The sequence below is a fragment of the Maudiozyma barnettii genome (assembly GCF_903064755.1).
Source record: "Maudiozyma barnettii strain CLIB 1767 genome assembly, contig: KABA2_13, whole genome shotgun sequence".
Classification (NCBI taxonomy): domain Eukaryota; kingdom Fungi; phylum Ascomycota; class Saccharomycetes; order Saccharomycetales; family Saccharomycetaceae; genus Maudiozyma; species Maudiozyma barnettii.
Genome location: NW_024545250.1, coordinates 608,974 through 626,187, shown reverse-complemented (window position 1 = coordinate 626,187; position 17,214 = coordinate 608,974). Strand labels below are relative to the sequence as shown.

Sequence of the window (17,214 nt, the reverse complement as noted above, 5' to 3'; positions counted from 1 at the left end):
TAAAAACAAACAAACTAAGAGTAATAATTCGAAAACCTTAAGAGTATAGAGAGGATCAATCAAATATGTAAACGAGAAGATAATAAGGTATAGTGAACTATTTACTATTAGAGAAGGAGGACAAGAAGGGCAGTCAGTTACTTAGTTGATATGGATCACAGTATATCATTAAACTTCAATCAATTGAGCCAGGATCACATAACAAAATTGAAGGATGCGTTTCAGATGATAGATGGGGATGGAGATGGTATAATCTCAAAGACTGATCTGCAAGAGATGTTAGGATCTATGGGGAAGCTAAATTCAGCTGAAGTCATTGAACAGATGTTAGGCCGTAAAGGTAATTCGGCAGATGGAATGAGTTTCCCAGAATTTCTATCCGTGATGAGTGATCTAAGTGGGGAATTCCCTGAGGAGGATGAACTTAAACAATGTTTAAAGAATTTAGCAGAGGAACAGAGCAGTTTAAATGTTCCTTTGGATGATCTGATACAATCTTTAAAGGATGCAGGGTTTTCGAATCCAGAAGAACAATTCGGCAAGATTTTCAAGACATTCAGTTCTACACAAAAGACTACATCTACAAAGATATTTAAAGGAGATAGTTTCTTAGCAACTATATCAGATGATTAAACCATGTATATTTTAATGGGCAACTGGAGGGGAGGTTTACATTTAGGTATTGATATGCACATTCTCTAATACATATACTATTTTTGTTTATTAAATATATAAATAAATATATACATATATTCTAATGCGGAATGAATAGGTTTACATGGAAATAGATGATAATATCCCAAATATCTATTTCTCTTTTATAATGATAAAAAATAATGATAAAAATCTTAACACCGTTTAATATCAATGAATTTTGTTGTGTTGTTAATTTTTCCCTGACTTTTTGCAAAAAAAAAGGGGGATAATGGTAGTGGTAGATTTGAAGTTATCGAACTAATCAAAGATTAGCTCTTCAACACTCCAGTCCTCGAAGGATCCATCTGGCAAGTATCTTCTAATAACTAAAGGAATCTTCTTTTCGGCTAGTTCTTTCATGGCAATTCTTAGTGGATCTGTTTCACCTTCTAGATCCACAAAGACTGGTGCATTCATAGATATCTGTAGAGCTCTGGTACCTAAGATTCTAGCTCTTTCGTATTTTGTCATATATGGAGTTGTAGTTCTTTCATCCTTTGGAATAGCTTTTTCTTTCAAAGTTTTCCTCCTGATGGCTTGTTGGTCATCAAGACCACTTACAATAACAGTGTTCCCATTTTCGTCCTTTAATTCACCACCAACAGTGACAGTAGTGCCATTGCTATTCTCTTGCTTGTTCTCACCGTTACCTTCAGTAGTGATTATTTCATCCTCGTCGGAGTAACGTTCCACATCAAAATCTTCATATTGCTCATTACCTTCGTTAAAACCTTCCTCGTAGTCAGACATCGTGTGCTGCAAATTATATATATAGAGAGAGAGAGATGTATATGTCTTCCGTTATCCAGGTCCTCTCACTGAATATTTATCCCTTGCCAAACCTGGTAAGTTTAGTGGTCATTCCTCTCTTTAAATGCAAAATTATCAAAACTTTTCAAATTTTTCGTTTCGCAGCGAAAATTTTTCAGCGAAGAAAAAAAATTTTCGTTTTTTTAGGCTGGCATCCAGGATAGCCCTGACTCTCCTTTGTATAGGTGATGACCCATATACTATAGTTAAGCAATGTAGGGTGTGAACGATATACATTTTAAAATTATGGTCCAATGTGATGATGATGATAGGAAGGCAAGTTCACGTAGCCTAATATTGGGTGTCAAGAGGTGGTAGCTAATATGTTACCTGTGGTTTTGTTTTAATAGTTTAAATGGTTTGTTTTGTCTTCATATGTTTAACTTATCTGTCTACCTTGTATTGGCACTTAATCACTCTATCAGTATTATTACATAAAAGAAACTGCCAAGGCCTTGAAGAAAGAAAAAAAAAGAAAGAAATAAAGGAAGAATATTTCAGACGTTTCAGCGATGAGGTTAATAACAACAACGATAGTTCAATAAAAAAAAACTGAAACAACAGAAGAGGATATCCTACGTTAGAAGAACAAATGGATGAATATGACAGTGATATGTTGTCTGGTGATGAAACTCCAGTGGAAACCGATATTAAGAGTCGTTTGAATGAATTTAACCATTGGCCGTTACCTAGTCCACCCAAGGGTTCGAATTCAAGAACTGTAAGTAAGTCTGCTAGTAAGTCTGCTAGTGTTTCGACTAGTAGTAGTCGAGCAAAGACTTTCTTTTGTGACCATATAGATTGCGATAAAGCTTTTACAAGGCCTTCGTTGTTGACCGAGCATCAACAAAGTGTTCATCTAGGGTTGAAACCATTTGATTGTAATCAATGTGACAAATCATTTACAAGGAAAGCACACTTAGAGAGGCATTTATTATCACATTTAAATAACGAAGAAAGACCATTTCATTGCTCTGTTTGCAAGAAGGGGGTTATTACTCAGCAACAATTGAAGCGGCATGAAATTACTCATACAAAATCATTCGTATGCCCTTATAAAAATTGTTCAGAAGCCTTCTATAAACACCCACAATTAAGATCTCATATTATGGCTACTCATTTACAAACGTTGACTTGTAAACACTGCAATAAAACTTTCCAAAGACCTTATAGATTAGAACATCATATTAAGAAACATCACAACCCTGATGTGGCAACCCCTTATCATTGCTCCTTTTCAGGTTGTCTTCAAAGTTTTAAGACTTGGACACAATTGACATTACATACAAAGAATGATCATCCAAAATTGCAATGTAGTATTTGTCAGAAGCATGTAATAGGTGAAACTGGTCTACAGATGCATATGAAGATACATGATGATACGTTAGTAACAAGAAATTGGAAATGTCATTTGTGTAAGGGTTCCATATTATCTTTCCCACATAAACAAACGCTTATTAAGCATTATAACGAATCGCATCCACAAGAACTGTTGCCGTCTTCTTTAGAAACTTTACCTCCTAATACTGTTCCAATCGATCAGTCTAATGTAAATGAAACCCCATTAGAAAATAATCATACCAAGAAACGTAGAAAAATCAATGGTTCATTGAATGATTCATTGAATGACTTAAAGAATCAAGTTATTCTCACTAAATATTTAAAACCGCCAAATATCTCAATATCATCTATTCCCAATAATAAGAACAACCAATCTCATTCTGCAATGGAACTCTTACTTAATACTATTGGCAGAAAACTTAAGTGTCCATATAATAAATGTTATAGGACTTTCAAGACAAAGGAAAGATTCAGCATTCATGTTGAAAAGCATAAGATACATCAAGAAAAATTGAAACAATTGGAACAAGAAAAGACGATTTCAAAAGATTCTGTCAATAATTCCGGCACATTAGAACCTAGGTCTGAATGATTCAGATAGTCATTGCATATTATACATTTTATAGACGAGCATATATAAATATTTAAAAGGGATATTCATCTCATAATATAATAATAATATTTATCAGATTTTATATATATGTAAGTCATATTTGGAATTAAATATTAATATGGTATGTAATCATATATGACGGAACATATATATAAAGCAAAATAGTATATGTATTCCAATAATTCATTCATTCATTCATTCATTCATTCATTCATTCATTCATTCATTCATTCATGTGATAGGTTCATATCACTCATAAAAAATACCATTCCATCGTCATCATTAGCATTATTTTCCAAGGATTTATTATTTGAGTCACTATTCCCGTTATTTCTTTGGATTACGTTTTGCCTGCTACTGTCTTCCTCGCTATCTCTTCTCCTTCTTATTAACCTATCTTGGTCTTCTAAGATATCGGTGGAATGTATACCTGGTTTATGTAACTTAGCCTGGACAGAGGCTTCCGCAATAGCTGGTTGTGAAAATTGCTGATATGGTTGTTTGTATGCAAGCCTATTTCTATTGAATGAACTTGATATACTATCAAATGACCTTGGGGACGATGAGCCTCTTAAATTTCTTCCATTTATTTCATCATAATTGGTTGGCTTAGTATTAATAAGTAGCTCATCATCCTGTTCCTCGTCTTCTTCATTTATGCTATTTTTACGGCTAGTTAAGTTAAAACTTGACGAGTTTAAATTAGGGATAGTATGAGGCGGTATGTACTCCCCAGTGTCAAGGTAAGAAGAACTGGCTGGTTTAATAACATTAATTTGGGTTTCTAATACATCTCTTGTTGTGCTTGGAACAATATCGACTTCCTGTTCATCTTGTTGACCTACAAGCTTTGATGGGATAGATGGATACTGCGTCGATGGGGAAAATGGCGATGGTAGTGGCGAATGTGAATAGGATATTGAGCTTGACCTACGACGACGACCTCCGTCTCCTCCTGGTACAGTTTGTAAATGGGGAGAATATGATGCAGCAAAATGGTCTATATGTGGAGGTAGAGGTTGATGTGGCTGTTCCCCAGGGGGTTGGTCCAGAGAAACACTCATCGATACGTCCTCACTTAATAAATCATTGCTTGGTCGCAGGTTTTGAAATTTTAATAGCGAACTTGATATCGTATTAACACTATTGTTAGACTGACTGGGATGTTTACCTTTGATATCCGGCTTCTCGTCCAGTATCTTAACAAAATTCAAGATATCCTCCGTTGCTTCTGGTAATATTTCAGATTGGACGGATATACTAGGTTGCATAGCTGTTGCGCTTGGTTTATTTAAATTAAGTAATTTTCTTTCATTTGCTACAGCCTCTTGATTTTTGTTGATACTCGAATGACGGCGTAAGTTACCAAAAGAAGACATATATTTTGACCCACTATCAACACTTGTACTATCAAAATTTAATGTTTGGTTCGATGGAGTATTTAAGTGACCAATGTATCCTGTGTTTGACCCATTACTAGTCCTACGTATTTGTGCACTATTAATAAAGGATGAATTTGAGGGATTCCTGCTGGAATTCTGGCTCATATTTTGGTTATTCATCACGACACTATTCACTGATCCCACTTTAAAGGGCTGTACTTGCCTACTTATTGAAATGGATTTTCTTTGGTTAAGGGAATTTTGATTGCTGGTGCTTTTGTTCCGATCAAAAGACATTAATGAGTACTCCCTCGATCTTGGAGAAAGAGACCCCGTTCGGATATTGGAGCCTGGTACTTGTTTGGCTCTCTTAATGTCATCAATTTGATTGTGGATAGACATTGGGTTTTGTAGATTATGTGATTCAGTATCTTCTATCACAAATTTACAATCACGTCTATAAGAGACGGACACTCTCAAAAGCCCAAATTTAGTCCACACTGGTGTAATTTTTTTTTGTTCTAAGTGTGATGGGAAATTGTTATCATTTATAATATTTGCATATATTCCTAATATAGGTTTACTCAATCCTATTCTACCCTTTGACAAAATTGGTTTAGATCCATCAACAATTCTTGCGCCTATAACGGGTGTTAATTTACTATTGTAGGCACGTGTTGGATCATTTTGCTCATAATGGTTCTGTTCCTGTTTTACCAACTCATACATAGGCAACAATTTTACTAAAGTATGCAAATATCTCAATAACAAAGTAAGTTGATCCGATATATTAATATCTGTCGTTTGTGATGAATCATATGTTTTAAATGTAGTAGAATCATCATCAAGCTCTATGAGCCATCTTTCTAGCATAATTTCTGTTTTCTTAGTTCCTTTACAAACGTTCCATAAATTCTCATCATTATCTTGTAACCTTACTGTGTTTGATGAAGTCAGGTCTCTCAAGTCTAGAAATACATCGATTACCAAAGGCGGTAATGTTTTTGTTCCATCAAACGATATCCATTTATTTATTATATCTGGTAAATTGTAAGTATCCTTAACATTAGCCTGAAACCAATGTTCATCAAATGAAGGGCAATGCGATTGTTTTTGTGAAACCACTGAACAAATCAATAAAGAGGATTTGAGGAAAAAACTGTCTATTAGGTTATAGACCTCGCTTTCTTCTTCTTTATTGGACGACATGATTTTACGTTTTATTCATGAATGGTGGAAGTTTATCGAGATTTTAGGTAATGAGAATCCCCTTCTGTTGTTGTTTTTAAGTCTCTAATAACGTGTTTGCTTTGGTGATAATATTTCTCTTCACTATTGGTAATGAATGGTAGATACCAAATTAAAGATATATGAATTTATGCAATAAAAAAAATATGTATTAATAGGATTTAGGACTGATTCAGAAAGTTACTTTGAGATGCAATAACTGATATATAGACTAGTCTGTTCCTTATGCTGTGTGTGTTCTTTTGTAGGTTCCCTTTGGCGAGCGCTGGAGGCTTAAACCACGTTAAATGCAATGGTTAGTAATTACTTTTACTATCAGACAAACAGATAAATTAAAATCAAATAGTTAAAAGTTAAGTTTCTTAAATATTTGTATGGGGTTAAAGACTAAAAGATACCTCTTTCTTCTCTTCTTCACTCGTTTGCCTTTAAAGGGTTATTAATAAAAACTATGTAAACTTTTATTATAAGTTCCTAATAGCATCGGGCACCCACCCTTTTTTAACCGTTAAGCGATTGTTTGTTTGTTTTGCATAGCGTGAAACGCGAGAGACAATGGGCTTAATCTTGTCGACGATAACGTCAAGGGAGGTAAAGAGAAGGTTAAAGTTATAGTTTATACTATTAGTATATCTATCGATATAAATCTATACATGTACATATTAAGATAAGGTATACGTTTTGCGCTTTAATATACAGGTTATAAAAGATTACTCCCATTGATCATCGTCTTCGAAGGAGCTCCATAGATCGTAGAATAGATCCAATAGAGTAGCAGCACTCCAGGCTTGTGTTGGACTGGAATCCTGACAAAACTCACCATCTTTGTTTGTTAGTTCAGGAAGACCTGCCCATGGGCTGTTCATTATTTCGTCTCTTTGTTTGGATAATCTTTGATAAAGTTGTTGATACAAGTAAGATGATGGTTTGTTCTTATGCTCGTTACAAGCCCTAGGGTTTGTTAAGAAGTTAAAGTGTAAATAAGCTCTTAAGAAGTAACCTTCTGGCCATGCCCATTCTGGACCTTGATGATAATTCCTACCTTTACTAGTAGCGAAATTTTCAGAGTCCTCACTGTTGATGTAGTATGGATGATAGTTATAATCACTTGGGTCTAAAGTTGCCATACCTAATGGGCCCCTTAGTATTTCATCTGCTAAATCTAGAGAGTGTGTAGCATATTCAGGAGTAAATAATTCAGGAGCGACAACCATTGCAATAGTGAAATTTGGACGGAATTGATAATCCTCATATGGTTTACCACTCTTGTAAAGATCCTTGTAAATACCTCTTCTATTCACAATACTAGAATCGACATCGAAATTTTTATCATCCTCTGGATCTAAAGGAATATAGAATTTCTTTTCAAAATTGTCTTGTAGTAATTGGTTCCAATCTTCAAATGAAATAGTTCCTTTACCGTTAGTTTTTGACACTTGAGTGTATTTAAATAAACCCTTGGATTGTAATTCAATGACAAATCTAAGTGTACTTTTCAATAGACCATTGATTTCGACAGCAGCACCATCTCTTGGGGTACCAGGTACACCTACAGAACCAGCCATTTCACTTTCACCCATTTTATCCATCCAGGTACCACAATTATTTTGAGAACCACCATGGATCAAACCAGTGTTCCAATCGACATGAACTTCGACATTGAAACCATCATCAGTCATAACACGGTCCAAATTAGGACCGGCATTAGCTTCTCTGTATTTAATACCATTTGCGTGTCTCTTCAAAATTTCGTAAATTACATCTTCGATGGTACTAGAATAGCTAAAGGCTCTAATATCATCTTCAGCAACCCATGTATCATCCAGTGGGAATCTTCTGGATACCTTTTCTTTTAATATTTCCTCACCATTTGGAACAATATTGACGTAGTCTTGAATAGCTTGTAAGAAAAACCATGCTGCGTCACGAGCGTTGTATCTTGGATTTCTACCAGCATCTAATAGATTTGGGATCATACCATGTTTCAAAGTCTTTGCAAATGCTAACAAATGCTCTTTGGCCTCTTGGAATCTACCAGTTGTTAATAATAAACCACGTAAAGAGATAAAAATATCTCTACCCCAACATCTCATGTAATTGGTACTAAAATGAGGTAAACCTGCAGCCATTGCGTAAATTTTTTCGTCTGGGAAAATAGAGGTAGAGTTGACCTTCGCCATCATTTGAATAGATACAAGACCTAAACTTTGAACAAAAGTAGTTGATTTACCGATGTTAATTGACATTAGTTGCATGGCACGTAAACGACAGCATCCATATAAGATACCAATAATCAAAGCGAAATAACTTGGTCTTAAATAATTTGGTAGGACTTTAATTCTGTTCATACGAGAACGTAACCAGTTTTGGACATCGACAACACCAGGTTCGTCTTTGTAATAGTCAAGTCTATTAACAACATAATCCAAGGCCCATGAACCTTCACGTAAATTTTCACTCAATGGATGAGCTAAATCATTATCAAAGACAATCTTTCTCAGTTCGGAGATCCAGCCTTGAAGACCACAATATACTAGGTCACCGATAGCAGGAACATTATAGGCACCTTCTTTTCCTCCACTGCAATCCAGTTCTTCACTAGCAGCATGATACATGATTGGATTCAAAGATTGCAAGGTTACATTAGCTGTAGCCTTCATAGCTCCAGATCTGATGAAATGATCTAAGGATAAGTCGACACCATTTTGTTGGGTTTCGAAAATGGCAATAGAACCAGCTGGGAAATCCTTTGGCAATACAATTTTACTTTGTTGTTCTTTTTCATCGTAAGACACATCAAACCCTTTTAATTCGATTAATTTAGTTGGAATACCTTCAATTTTTAAATTATCATGAAGGTCTTCTATTGTACCAACTCTTTCCAGAGTGTAAGCACAATTCAATTTACATTTTGATTGCGATAAGATGATTGGTGGTAGTTCTTGTTTACTACTATCTTCATTGAATTTCATTCTGGCTATTAAATACCAACCTGATCCCGATTTAACGTCAGTACGGTGGAAAGTAATATATTGTCCCTCATGATGAACATGCATCTCAGAATCTTCAATATCGACGGATTTCTTACTAATCTTTTCTCTAATTTCATTTAATTTTGATTTCACTGGACCAATACCAATGCATGATTCAGTATCATAAGTTCTCTCTTCATTAACAAGATCTAATAGGTGTGGATATATTTCATCATAACCATACACAGAACCGATAGCAGAAGAACATAAAGAAACTAAAGCCGCGTTAGGTAAAGTATCTTCCACTGTTCTCTTTTGATATGGCATTTCATTATCATGAGTACAATCCATGAACAGAGCATGTGGAGGAGTTGCTGTCAAAATCTTTGGAATATTAATCTCAGAGACACAATGAACTTGATTGGATTCTGGATTGTATTCACAGTATTCTTGATCCACAGAAATATCTGATGGGTAAGGGAAATTGTCCATTGGTACAAACTTATAGGACCCAATTGGTCTGCCACCATGTTTATGGATTAAACGTGATAACTCTTCTTCTGACCAAGCTTGCATAGCCTCTCTGATCAAAGAAGAGATTGCTAATCTTTCTACAAATAAACAATCTAATTGTTCAGAACCAGAAAATAATTCAGCAACGACATAAAGATTGGGATTGAATTTTCTAGCATGGTCCAAGAAGTATTCACCAACGTGTAAAGGAGTTGAATGACAATTATCGATTCTAAAACCATCAAATATAGTAGCATTAATTTCAATATATTTTTCCATTCTTGACCATAGGTAGGGAGAATCCTGTGGACCTTTACCATAACGTAGTTTGACACAATCACCCCATACGATAACCTCTCTACGTAGATAAGCCTTTGATTGTGACGAAGCAAAATCCACTAAGGGGTTACCATTCCAAATCCAACCGTTATTAGCTAACGCATAAGATTCACCGTCTGCACCTTTAAACCTAGTGAAGTAAGGTTCTGTTAAAGGAGAGTTTACGGTTATTGGACCTTGTCTTGGACCATTTTCATCTAGTCTTAAATATTTGATACGATTAAACAATTGTTCTAAGATCTCACTGATATCATCATCATATTCACCGTATAATGGTAAATTGATTTCATCTAATATCTTATGGATACGTTCTGTAATTTCTTCATTATATGTATCACCAAAATTAATTTTTAAAATCTTTGTAAAAATTTCCAAATCTAAGCGTTTAGCACCTCTTGTAGATAGAGTATTAAATGATGAATCTGTAGTATTTTCTAATACAAATTTAGCAAAATCTTCAATGTTTTCGATACAATCAGGAGTTTGTTTATATAATTGAGAATCCTTTGAGTCTAATTTAATTGTCGACCATGATTTTTCGACATCTTTTAAAGTATCTTGAACGTTTAACACATAGTATTCCCAAAGTTTTAAAGAACCCAACACGTGAACTTTAATACCATCCATTATCTTGAATAAATCATCTATAGATTTTAATTCTGTTGGATACCCCCATTTCTTTAAGTTCACACTAAATTCTATTAGAGCACCATCCAATTGAATAGCAGAGATTAAATGTGGAGCAGTAATATGGTTATAACCAGCATCGGGATGTTGTCTTAACCAAGATGAGTTATTGGCGGTATGATTAAACACAATATCAGTCAAGGCTAGCATTCCATAATCCTTATGTAGATGTGTAACCATCTTTTGAACATCTTCTTTATTATTGAAGAATTTGGGGTCGAATTCTAATTGATCATATATGGAATAAGGAGAGTTTGATTCACCACGATGTTGTAATGGTGTAAAATGTACCATATTATAATTTTTATCAGAAATTTTTTTAAAGACATTATCCCAATCGTTTAAAGTTGGACCCATCCATTTAGAGATGACACTTTGCATTTCAATTGAATTTAATTGTAAAAATTTCCCATTTAATTTCAAAACAGGCAATACAACGAAATAAAACTTTCTAGTGGTTTCTAATTGTTCGTTATCATTTCTAAAAGAAAGATAAAAACAATACGAACCTGGTTTATAGAGATTTAAATCAATTGTATCATCTTTATGGAAACTTGAATTAACAATTTTTTTATAAAATTTATCTCTTTTAAAGGGAATGATATGATCGGGTGGACAATTGGTCCAAATAAGACCATCTCTAGCGATAGGAGATGATGCAGCAATCAGTATACGTACAGTATACATTGGAGTATGTTCAGAACTTTCATCGGGTAGTGGTAGTGAAGGTAGAGTCAATACACCATTTCCGTAGGAGCTACTAGTGATAGGTTCACCATTATCGCTCAAACGTAATAGTAACGTTCTCTTCAAATTCATAGTTGTAGTAGATTTAGTTTTGTTATTACTTTAATATTATATATATCTATGTCTATATATATATACATATATCTTATTTTAAACCAAACGAACAGACATTCAAAGTGTAATATACTATGCCAATTGCTAGTTCAGTTACCTATATATAAGAAGATATGTAAAAAATTAGCAATTAACCCTTGTTCCTTCTCCCTATTTCGATAATTGACCTAAAAGGTACCTTGTTGAGCAAGAAAAGAGACGGCAAGGGGTGGGTGGACTGAGTTATTAAATCGCAGTACTTTTGCTTTCCCTCTCTCGAGATGCGAACTCCGTGATAATAATATATACAATTTTTCAAGGGGTGCCGCGGGGTAACCCTGCCGGTCGCCATTAATAGTGCAACGACCAATCAACTTATCAATGCTCAGCCAAGCAACACCTCCAAATATATGTATATATATATAATAAGTGGTGGTATTCTGTTTGGGTGAGAAAATGGTGATTAATTAGAATACATGAGTGGTAATAGAATATACAGATGTCTGTTCTATTTTAAGATAAGGCTATCGTTAAACGTCTGGCGAACCCACACTTCCGCATGATGCAAGTTTTGGAAAGTAGTTACAATACATTATCCACGTACACAAGGTCTCTATATAGAAGTGTATACTGTGTAACCAATGAACTGTAGTGTATTACTAATTTTTTCCTCTCTCTCTTTCTAGTTTCGAAATATGTAATGATATATATACACGTATTAGTACACTGATAATGTAGAGCGATATGTTAAAACGATATCGCAGTCTTCCATTCACTATCAAACACATATATCTGTATAGAGATATATGTATTGATAGAAGAAGATATAATACAATGACAACTACAGAATATAATACAATGACAACTACAGAATATAATACAATGACAACTACAGAATATAATACAACAAAAACTGGAATATTGTTTAATCATCGTCATCATTACATCGACTAGGCAACCCAGTATAGTTATAGCATTATGATACGCAAGTAGAAAGGAACCTTTTTTAACTTTCTCTGTGCTAATGTCATTTGTGTTATCATAAATAAATTCCGACAACCTTATCTGGCCAATATATCGTATTTCTCACGAAGCCTTATCAAATGAAAGGCATTCTTGAATATCATTTGTTGCATTACTCACTTAGGGAAGGAATCTCCGGACTAACCAACTTGCTCTTATCATCAATGACTAGCCCGCTTTGCCCATTTCCTCTCTTATCGCTTATCTTTCCTTATCAAAAAAGCACAACGCGATGCCCTCAACTTATCATAACTTGACCCCAACGCCATGCACGGTACAATTCACGCAGCACGAAACACCAGTTAAAGAGCAGTGTTTAGATAATATTGTGTTTTTTACTATGACAGAAATGTAATCTAAATATTCTTGTTATCTCTTTATTTATCGCATGGATGTCATTTGACAGTTTCTGAACAATGCAACTCCATTTCTACTCAAATAACTTTAAGGAACTGGTTTCATTGGAAGATCAAGTTAGTTATCTTTAGATACTATGCGGTTCGGGAAATAAAATGATTTACCTAGTAAGGAATCGTGATGGACAACAATATATGATAACAGCCTTCCTTGCATATCATTCTAGATTTATATCTGTTTATTCTTGTTTTCTGTTGAAGATGAATTAATAAATAATAATGTATATAAAGTAAGATATTAATCTTGCTTTTCTATATTATTAATTTATATTTTCCTGTAGTTTAAATGTTTCTATAATAATAAAAATAAATCAACCAAAAACAAAATAATTTTATAATAACAATTATAAAATTATGTCTTCTTATAATTTTACTGGTACGCCTACGGGTCATGGTACCGGTGGTGATTCATTAACTACAGATTTAACTGGCCAATTTGAATTGGCCAACATGGTATGGTTAGGTGTAGGTGCAGCCGGTGTTTGGATCATGTGTCCTGGTATTGGTCTATTATATTCTGGTTTAAGCAGAAAAAAACATAGTTTAGCTTCTTTATGGCTATCATTGATGGGTGTCTGTGTCGTTTCTTTCCAATGGTTCTTTTGGGGGTTTTCTTTAGTCTTTTCACATCATTCCAGATCTCATATGTTAGGTACTTTTGAATTCTTTGGGTTTCGTGATGTCTTAGGTGCACCATCTGCAGACGCAGCTGTCCCTGATATTACATATGCTGTCTTCCAAGGTATGTTTGCTTGTGTGGCAGGTGTCCTTATGGTAGGTGGTGGTGGTGAACGTGCAAGATTGATGCCAATGATGATCTTTTTATTCATTTGGATGACTTGTGTCTATTGTGTTTGTGCTCATTGGTCTTGGAATCCAAATGGCTGGTTAGCGATTCTAGGTGAATACGATTTTGCAGGTGGGTTGATTCATCAAACTGCAGGTCATGGTGCTTTAATGTATGCTTTAATCCTAGGACATCGTGATCGCGATAAAAACACTAAGTTACCTAAATATAAACCTCATAGTGTAGCAAGTGTGGTCCTTGGAACTGTTTTCATTACCTTCGCTTGGTTCTTCTTTAATGCCTGTTCTGCAGGTAATGCATCTATTCGTGCTTGGTATGCTTTGCAAAATACTAATTTAGCTGCAGCTTCTGGTGGTTTGACTTGGATGTTCATTGATTACTTCAGATACGATGGGAAATGGACTACCGTAGGGTTATGTTCAGGTATTGTCTCAGCTTTAGTCGGAATCACTCCAGGTGCTGGTTTTGTTCCTGTTTGGGCATCCATGGTCATCGGTATCATTACAGCTGCTGGTTGTAATTTTGCAGTTGATTTGAAATATCTTTTGAAAATTGATGATGGTTGTGACGTTTGGGCTTTGCATGGTGTAGGTGGTTGTATTGGCTCTGTATTGACAGGTATTTTTGCCGCAGATTACGTTAACGCCACGGCAGGTGTCTATGCTACTCCTATTCCAGGTGGGTGGTTGAATCATCATTGGAAACAAGTAGGTTATCAAATTGCAGGTATCTGTGCCATTTGTGGATGGACTTGTGTAGTAACAGCTATTATCTTACTAATAATGGATAGAATTCCAATGTTAAGGATTAGATTATCTCCAGAAGAAGAATTACAAGGTACTGATGTCGCACAGATTGGTGAAGTTGCCTATGAGGATGAAGAAGAGGATTACACATTCGAACCACAACCTATTAGATCAAGAATCTCTGTGATTGCCTCTTTGACTCATCAAATTAAACATCCAATGGGTGGCAAAGATGATAAGATTGAACAATCTATGCCACAAGTGGTGGAGGCTGCAGCCATTCCAGATACAGGTTCTAATTCAAATTCAAACTCGGATGAAGAAGATTCAAAGAATAAAGAAAAGGAAACAGTATGATGCACACCAAAAAAAACTAACAAATAATAGTATATTAAAAGTTTGTCATTTCTCCATTTTTTTTTTCTTCTCTTTTTCTTCTTTTTCTTTTTGCTTATTCTTATATAATAATAACGATTCTTCTATACATATACACATCTCACATATCCAATTTAATTCAATTTCATTTCATTAATATTTATTTTCTTTTTAAAAAACGTAACAAAATCTTTTATTTGGTCTTGATGATACTACCTTTCCAAGTTAATATTATCTCCAAATTTTGCATATAAATCACTTTTCAAAGTGGCCAATCTTTCGTTGATTTCAGTTTCTCTTGATTCTAAGTTTTCAATTTTTTCATCAATTACTTCACCGTCCTTCTCCAGTTGTTCCACAACTTCAGATTGTTTCAAAAATACAAATAGTTCTCCAATCTTATACTGAACTTTCTCGTCCTCATCAATCAATTCAATCTCTAAGGAGACATCCTCCAGATACTCCTTCTCTTGTCTCTGTTGTGCTAGATCTGCCTCGCACACATCTTTTCTCATAATTAACTTTGAGAACTCATTGATCTTTTTTTGGTCTGCCAACGTCACTTGAACGGTGTTTTTCTTACCCTCAGGAAGTAATTCCATCTTATTCTTCTATAAATATTCTTGGACAGTCGATTTACCACACTGTTTCTCTACACTTATCTAAGTTTGTGAATTTTTTCTTTCACTTTCGACTATATTTTTGTTGCTCTCTTTCTCTTATATTGAACTTTTTTTTATCTATCTCTAATCTAATAATTTTTCAGCGATGCCCGCAGCATTACATATTTTGGGTATACAGATAAGCAAATAATTATATGTTTATATTATGTTCTATTTTATACTTTATACAGAGGTATATTTGGTGAGTACAGTTTCAATTTGTTCCAATATGTCTTGCTTTCTCTTATCATCGATCCAAGATCCTTGTACTGCATTCGAGGCAATCTTAGCCCAAGTAGAATAATCCCAATGTGGGAAATCGCGTGCTACTTGTAAATAGTTATCAAGGATATAACCACCAAAATAAGCTGGATCATCTGAATTTAAAGAAAATGGGACATCATTATCTAGTAATTGTTGTAATGGTAATTCTTTCACTGCTTTAACTACTTGTAATTTTACATTAGATAAAGGACATACGGTAAGTAGTATTCTCTCACGTGCCAATCTCTGTAATAGTTCTGGATCCTGAACAGAATTAATCCCATGATCGATTCTAGTGACATGTAATAAATCTAGTGCATTGGATACATATTGCGCAGGACCTTCTTCACCCGCATGTGCAGTCAATTGTAAATCTGGGTTTAAGGATTTTGCTTCGTTGTAACATTCGGTGAATAATTCTGGTGGGAAAGGTTTTTCTGCAGAATCAAGTCCTAGACCTTGGATAGTACCATCTTTGATTAATGGGGCGGCAGCTTTAACCAATTCAAGACATGCAGAAGGTTCGGTATGTCTCAATAGACACATGATCAAACGAGATGTAATACCTAATTCCCTTTCAGCACGTTTACAAGCTCTGGTGAAACCTTTGGTGACGGTCTCTAAGGAGATACCACGTTCGGTATGAGATTGAGGATCATAGAATACTTCTGCATGAACAAGTCCTTGAGAGGAAACTTTTGTGAAATAAGCCCATGCTAAATCGTGAAAATCTTGTTCTGTGATCAAAACGTTTGTACCAATATAATAATAGTTCAAGAAATCTTGAAGATTAGCAAATGAATTATATGTAGCGTTTAATTCAGCAACACTCTTTGGGAAATTGGCAGGCAATGTGACATTGTTACGGGCAGCTAATGGGAATAATAAATCAGGTTCTAAAGTACCTTCTAAATGTAAATGATGTTCACATTTAGGTAACTCTTTCAAAAAAGCTTCAGAGACAGACGACATCTTATAAAATTTATTGTTGTGTAGTGTAACTAAAATAAAAGAATTTAAGTAAACAATCTAGTTAACAGAACCAAGATAATAAATATATATGAAACTAATACAGATATATTATATATAAATGAAACGTTCGATGAGGTTTTGCAATTATTTGCTTATTACAGCCACATCAAGCATCGTGAAAACTTCTTGCTTATGAAAGCGTCATCGGGCATTAAAGATTGCACTTCAAGACCGGAAATTACCGAGCCAAAAAGAAAAGAAAAAATTTTCTCTGTATGGAGCTCAGTTTTCTCCAAGCACAGACTGAGAAAGCATCCATGGATCGATCAATCAATGGAATTATGAATTTATGGGTTGTGTCATTATTTCAGTTCGCCCTCTATATCGTGTATTAGAGCTTGGAAGATGTACTCTCAGGGCTATGGTGCTTGTATAACATCGTACATTATCTATAAGAACATACTTGTATAATTTTTGCATAACTGAATCCTACTTGGTTATGTTATG

The 17,214-nt window shown here is 34.6% G+C and overlaps 8 protein-coding genes across 8 annotated transcripts; 3 read left to right on the top strand and 5 right to left on the bottom strand.

Moving 5' to 3' along the window:
- Window positions 1–150: 150 nt before the first annotated feature.
- On the top strand, window positions 151–633 carry MLC2 (Mlc2p; the record flags this gene model as incomplete). Its single annotated transcript, XM_041553157.1, has 1 exon — window positions 151–633. One exon carries the CDS (start codon window positions 151–153, stop codon window positions 631–633), a length of 483 nt encoding a protein of 160 aa, XP_041409091.1.
- Window positions 634–954: 321 nt separating this feature from the next.
- Window positions 955–1,446, bottom strand: RPO26 (DNA-directed RNA polymerase core subunit RPO26; the record flags this gene model as incomplete). The annotated part of the gene is made up of 1 exon (XM_041553156.1): window positions 955–1,446. One exon carries the CDS (start codon window positions 1,444–1,446, stop codon window positions 955–957), a length of 492 nt encoding a protein of 163 aa, XP_041409090.1.
- Window positions 1,447–2,098: 652 nt separating this feature from the next.
- On the top strand, window positions 2,099–3,439 carry PZF1 (Pzf1p; the record flags this gene model as incomplete). Its single annotated transcript, XM_041553155.1, has 1 exon — window positions 2,099–3,439. One exon carries the CDS (start codon window positions 2,099–2,101, stop codon window positions 3,437–3,439), a length of 1,341 nt encoding a protein of 446 aa, XP_041409089.1.
- Window positions 3,440–3,687: 248 nt separating this feature from the next.
- On the bottom strand, window positions 3,688–6,051 carry ATG13 (serine/threonine protein kinase regulatory subunit ATG13; the record flags this gene model as incomplete). The annotated part of the gene is made up of 1 exon (XM_041553154.1): window positions 3,688–6,051. One exon carries the CDS (start codon window positions 6,049–6,051, stop codon window positions 3,688–3,690), a length of 2,364 nt encoding a protein of 787 aa, XP_041409088.1.
- A 749-nt stretch (window positions 6,052–6,800) lies between these two features.
- On the bottom strand, window positions 6,801–11,420 carry GDB1 (bifunctional 4-alpha-glucanotransferase/amylo-alpha-1,6-glucosidase; the record flags this gene model as incomplete). The annotated part of the gene is made up of 1 exon (XM_041553153.1): window positions 6,801–11,420. One exon carries the CDS (start codon window positions 11,418–11,420, stop codon window positions 6,801–6,803), a length of 4,620 nt encoding a protein of 1,539 aa, XP_041409087.1.
- A 1,814-nt stretch (window positions 11,421–13,234) lies between these two features.
- Window positions 13,235–14,791, top strand: MEP2 (ammonium permease MEP2; the record flags this gene model as incomplete). The annotated part of the gene is made up of 1 exon (XM_041553152.1): window positions 13,235–14,791. One exon carries the CDS (start codon window positions 13,235–13,237, stop codon window positions 14,789–14,791), a length of 1,557 nt encoding a protein of 518 aa, XP_041409086.1.
- A 230-nt stretch (window positions 14,792–15,021) lies between these two features.
- GIM3 (tubulin-binding prefolding complex subunit GIM3) lies at window positions 15,022–15,411 on the bottom strand (the record flags this gene model as incomplete). The annotated part of the gene is made up of 1 exon (XM_041553151.1): window positions 15,022–15,411. One exon carries the CDS (start codon window positions 15,409–15,411, stop codon window positions 15,022–15,024), a length of 390 nt encoding a protein of 129 aa, XP_041409085.1.
- Window positions 15,412–15,654: 243 nt separating this feature from the next.
- Window positions 15,655–16,707, bottom strand: AAH1 (adenine deaminase; the record flags this gene model as incomplete). The annotated part of the gene is made up of 1 exon (XM_041553150.1): window positions 15,655–16,707. The coding sequence occupies one exon, from the start codon at window positions 16,705–16,707 to the stop codon at window positions 15,655–15,657; it is 1,053 nt and encodes a 350-aa protein (XP_041409084.1).
- Window positions 16,708–17,214: the final 507 nt, after the last annotated feature.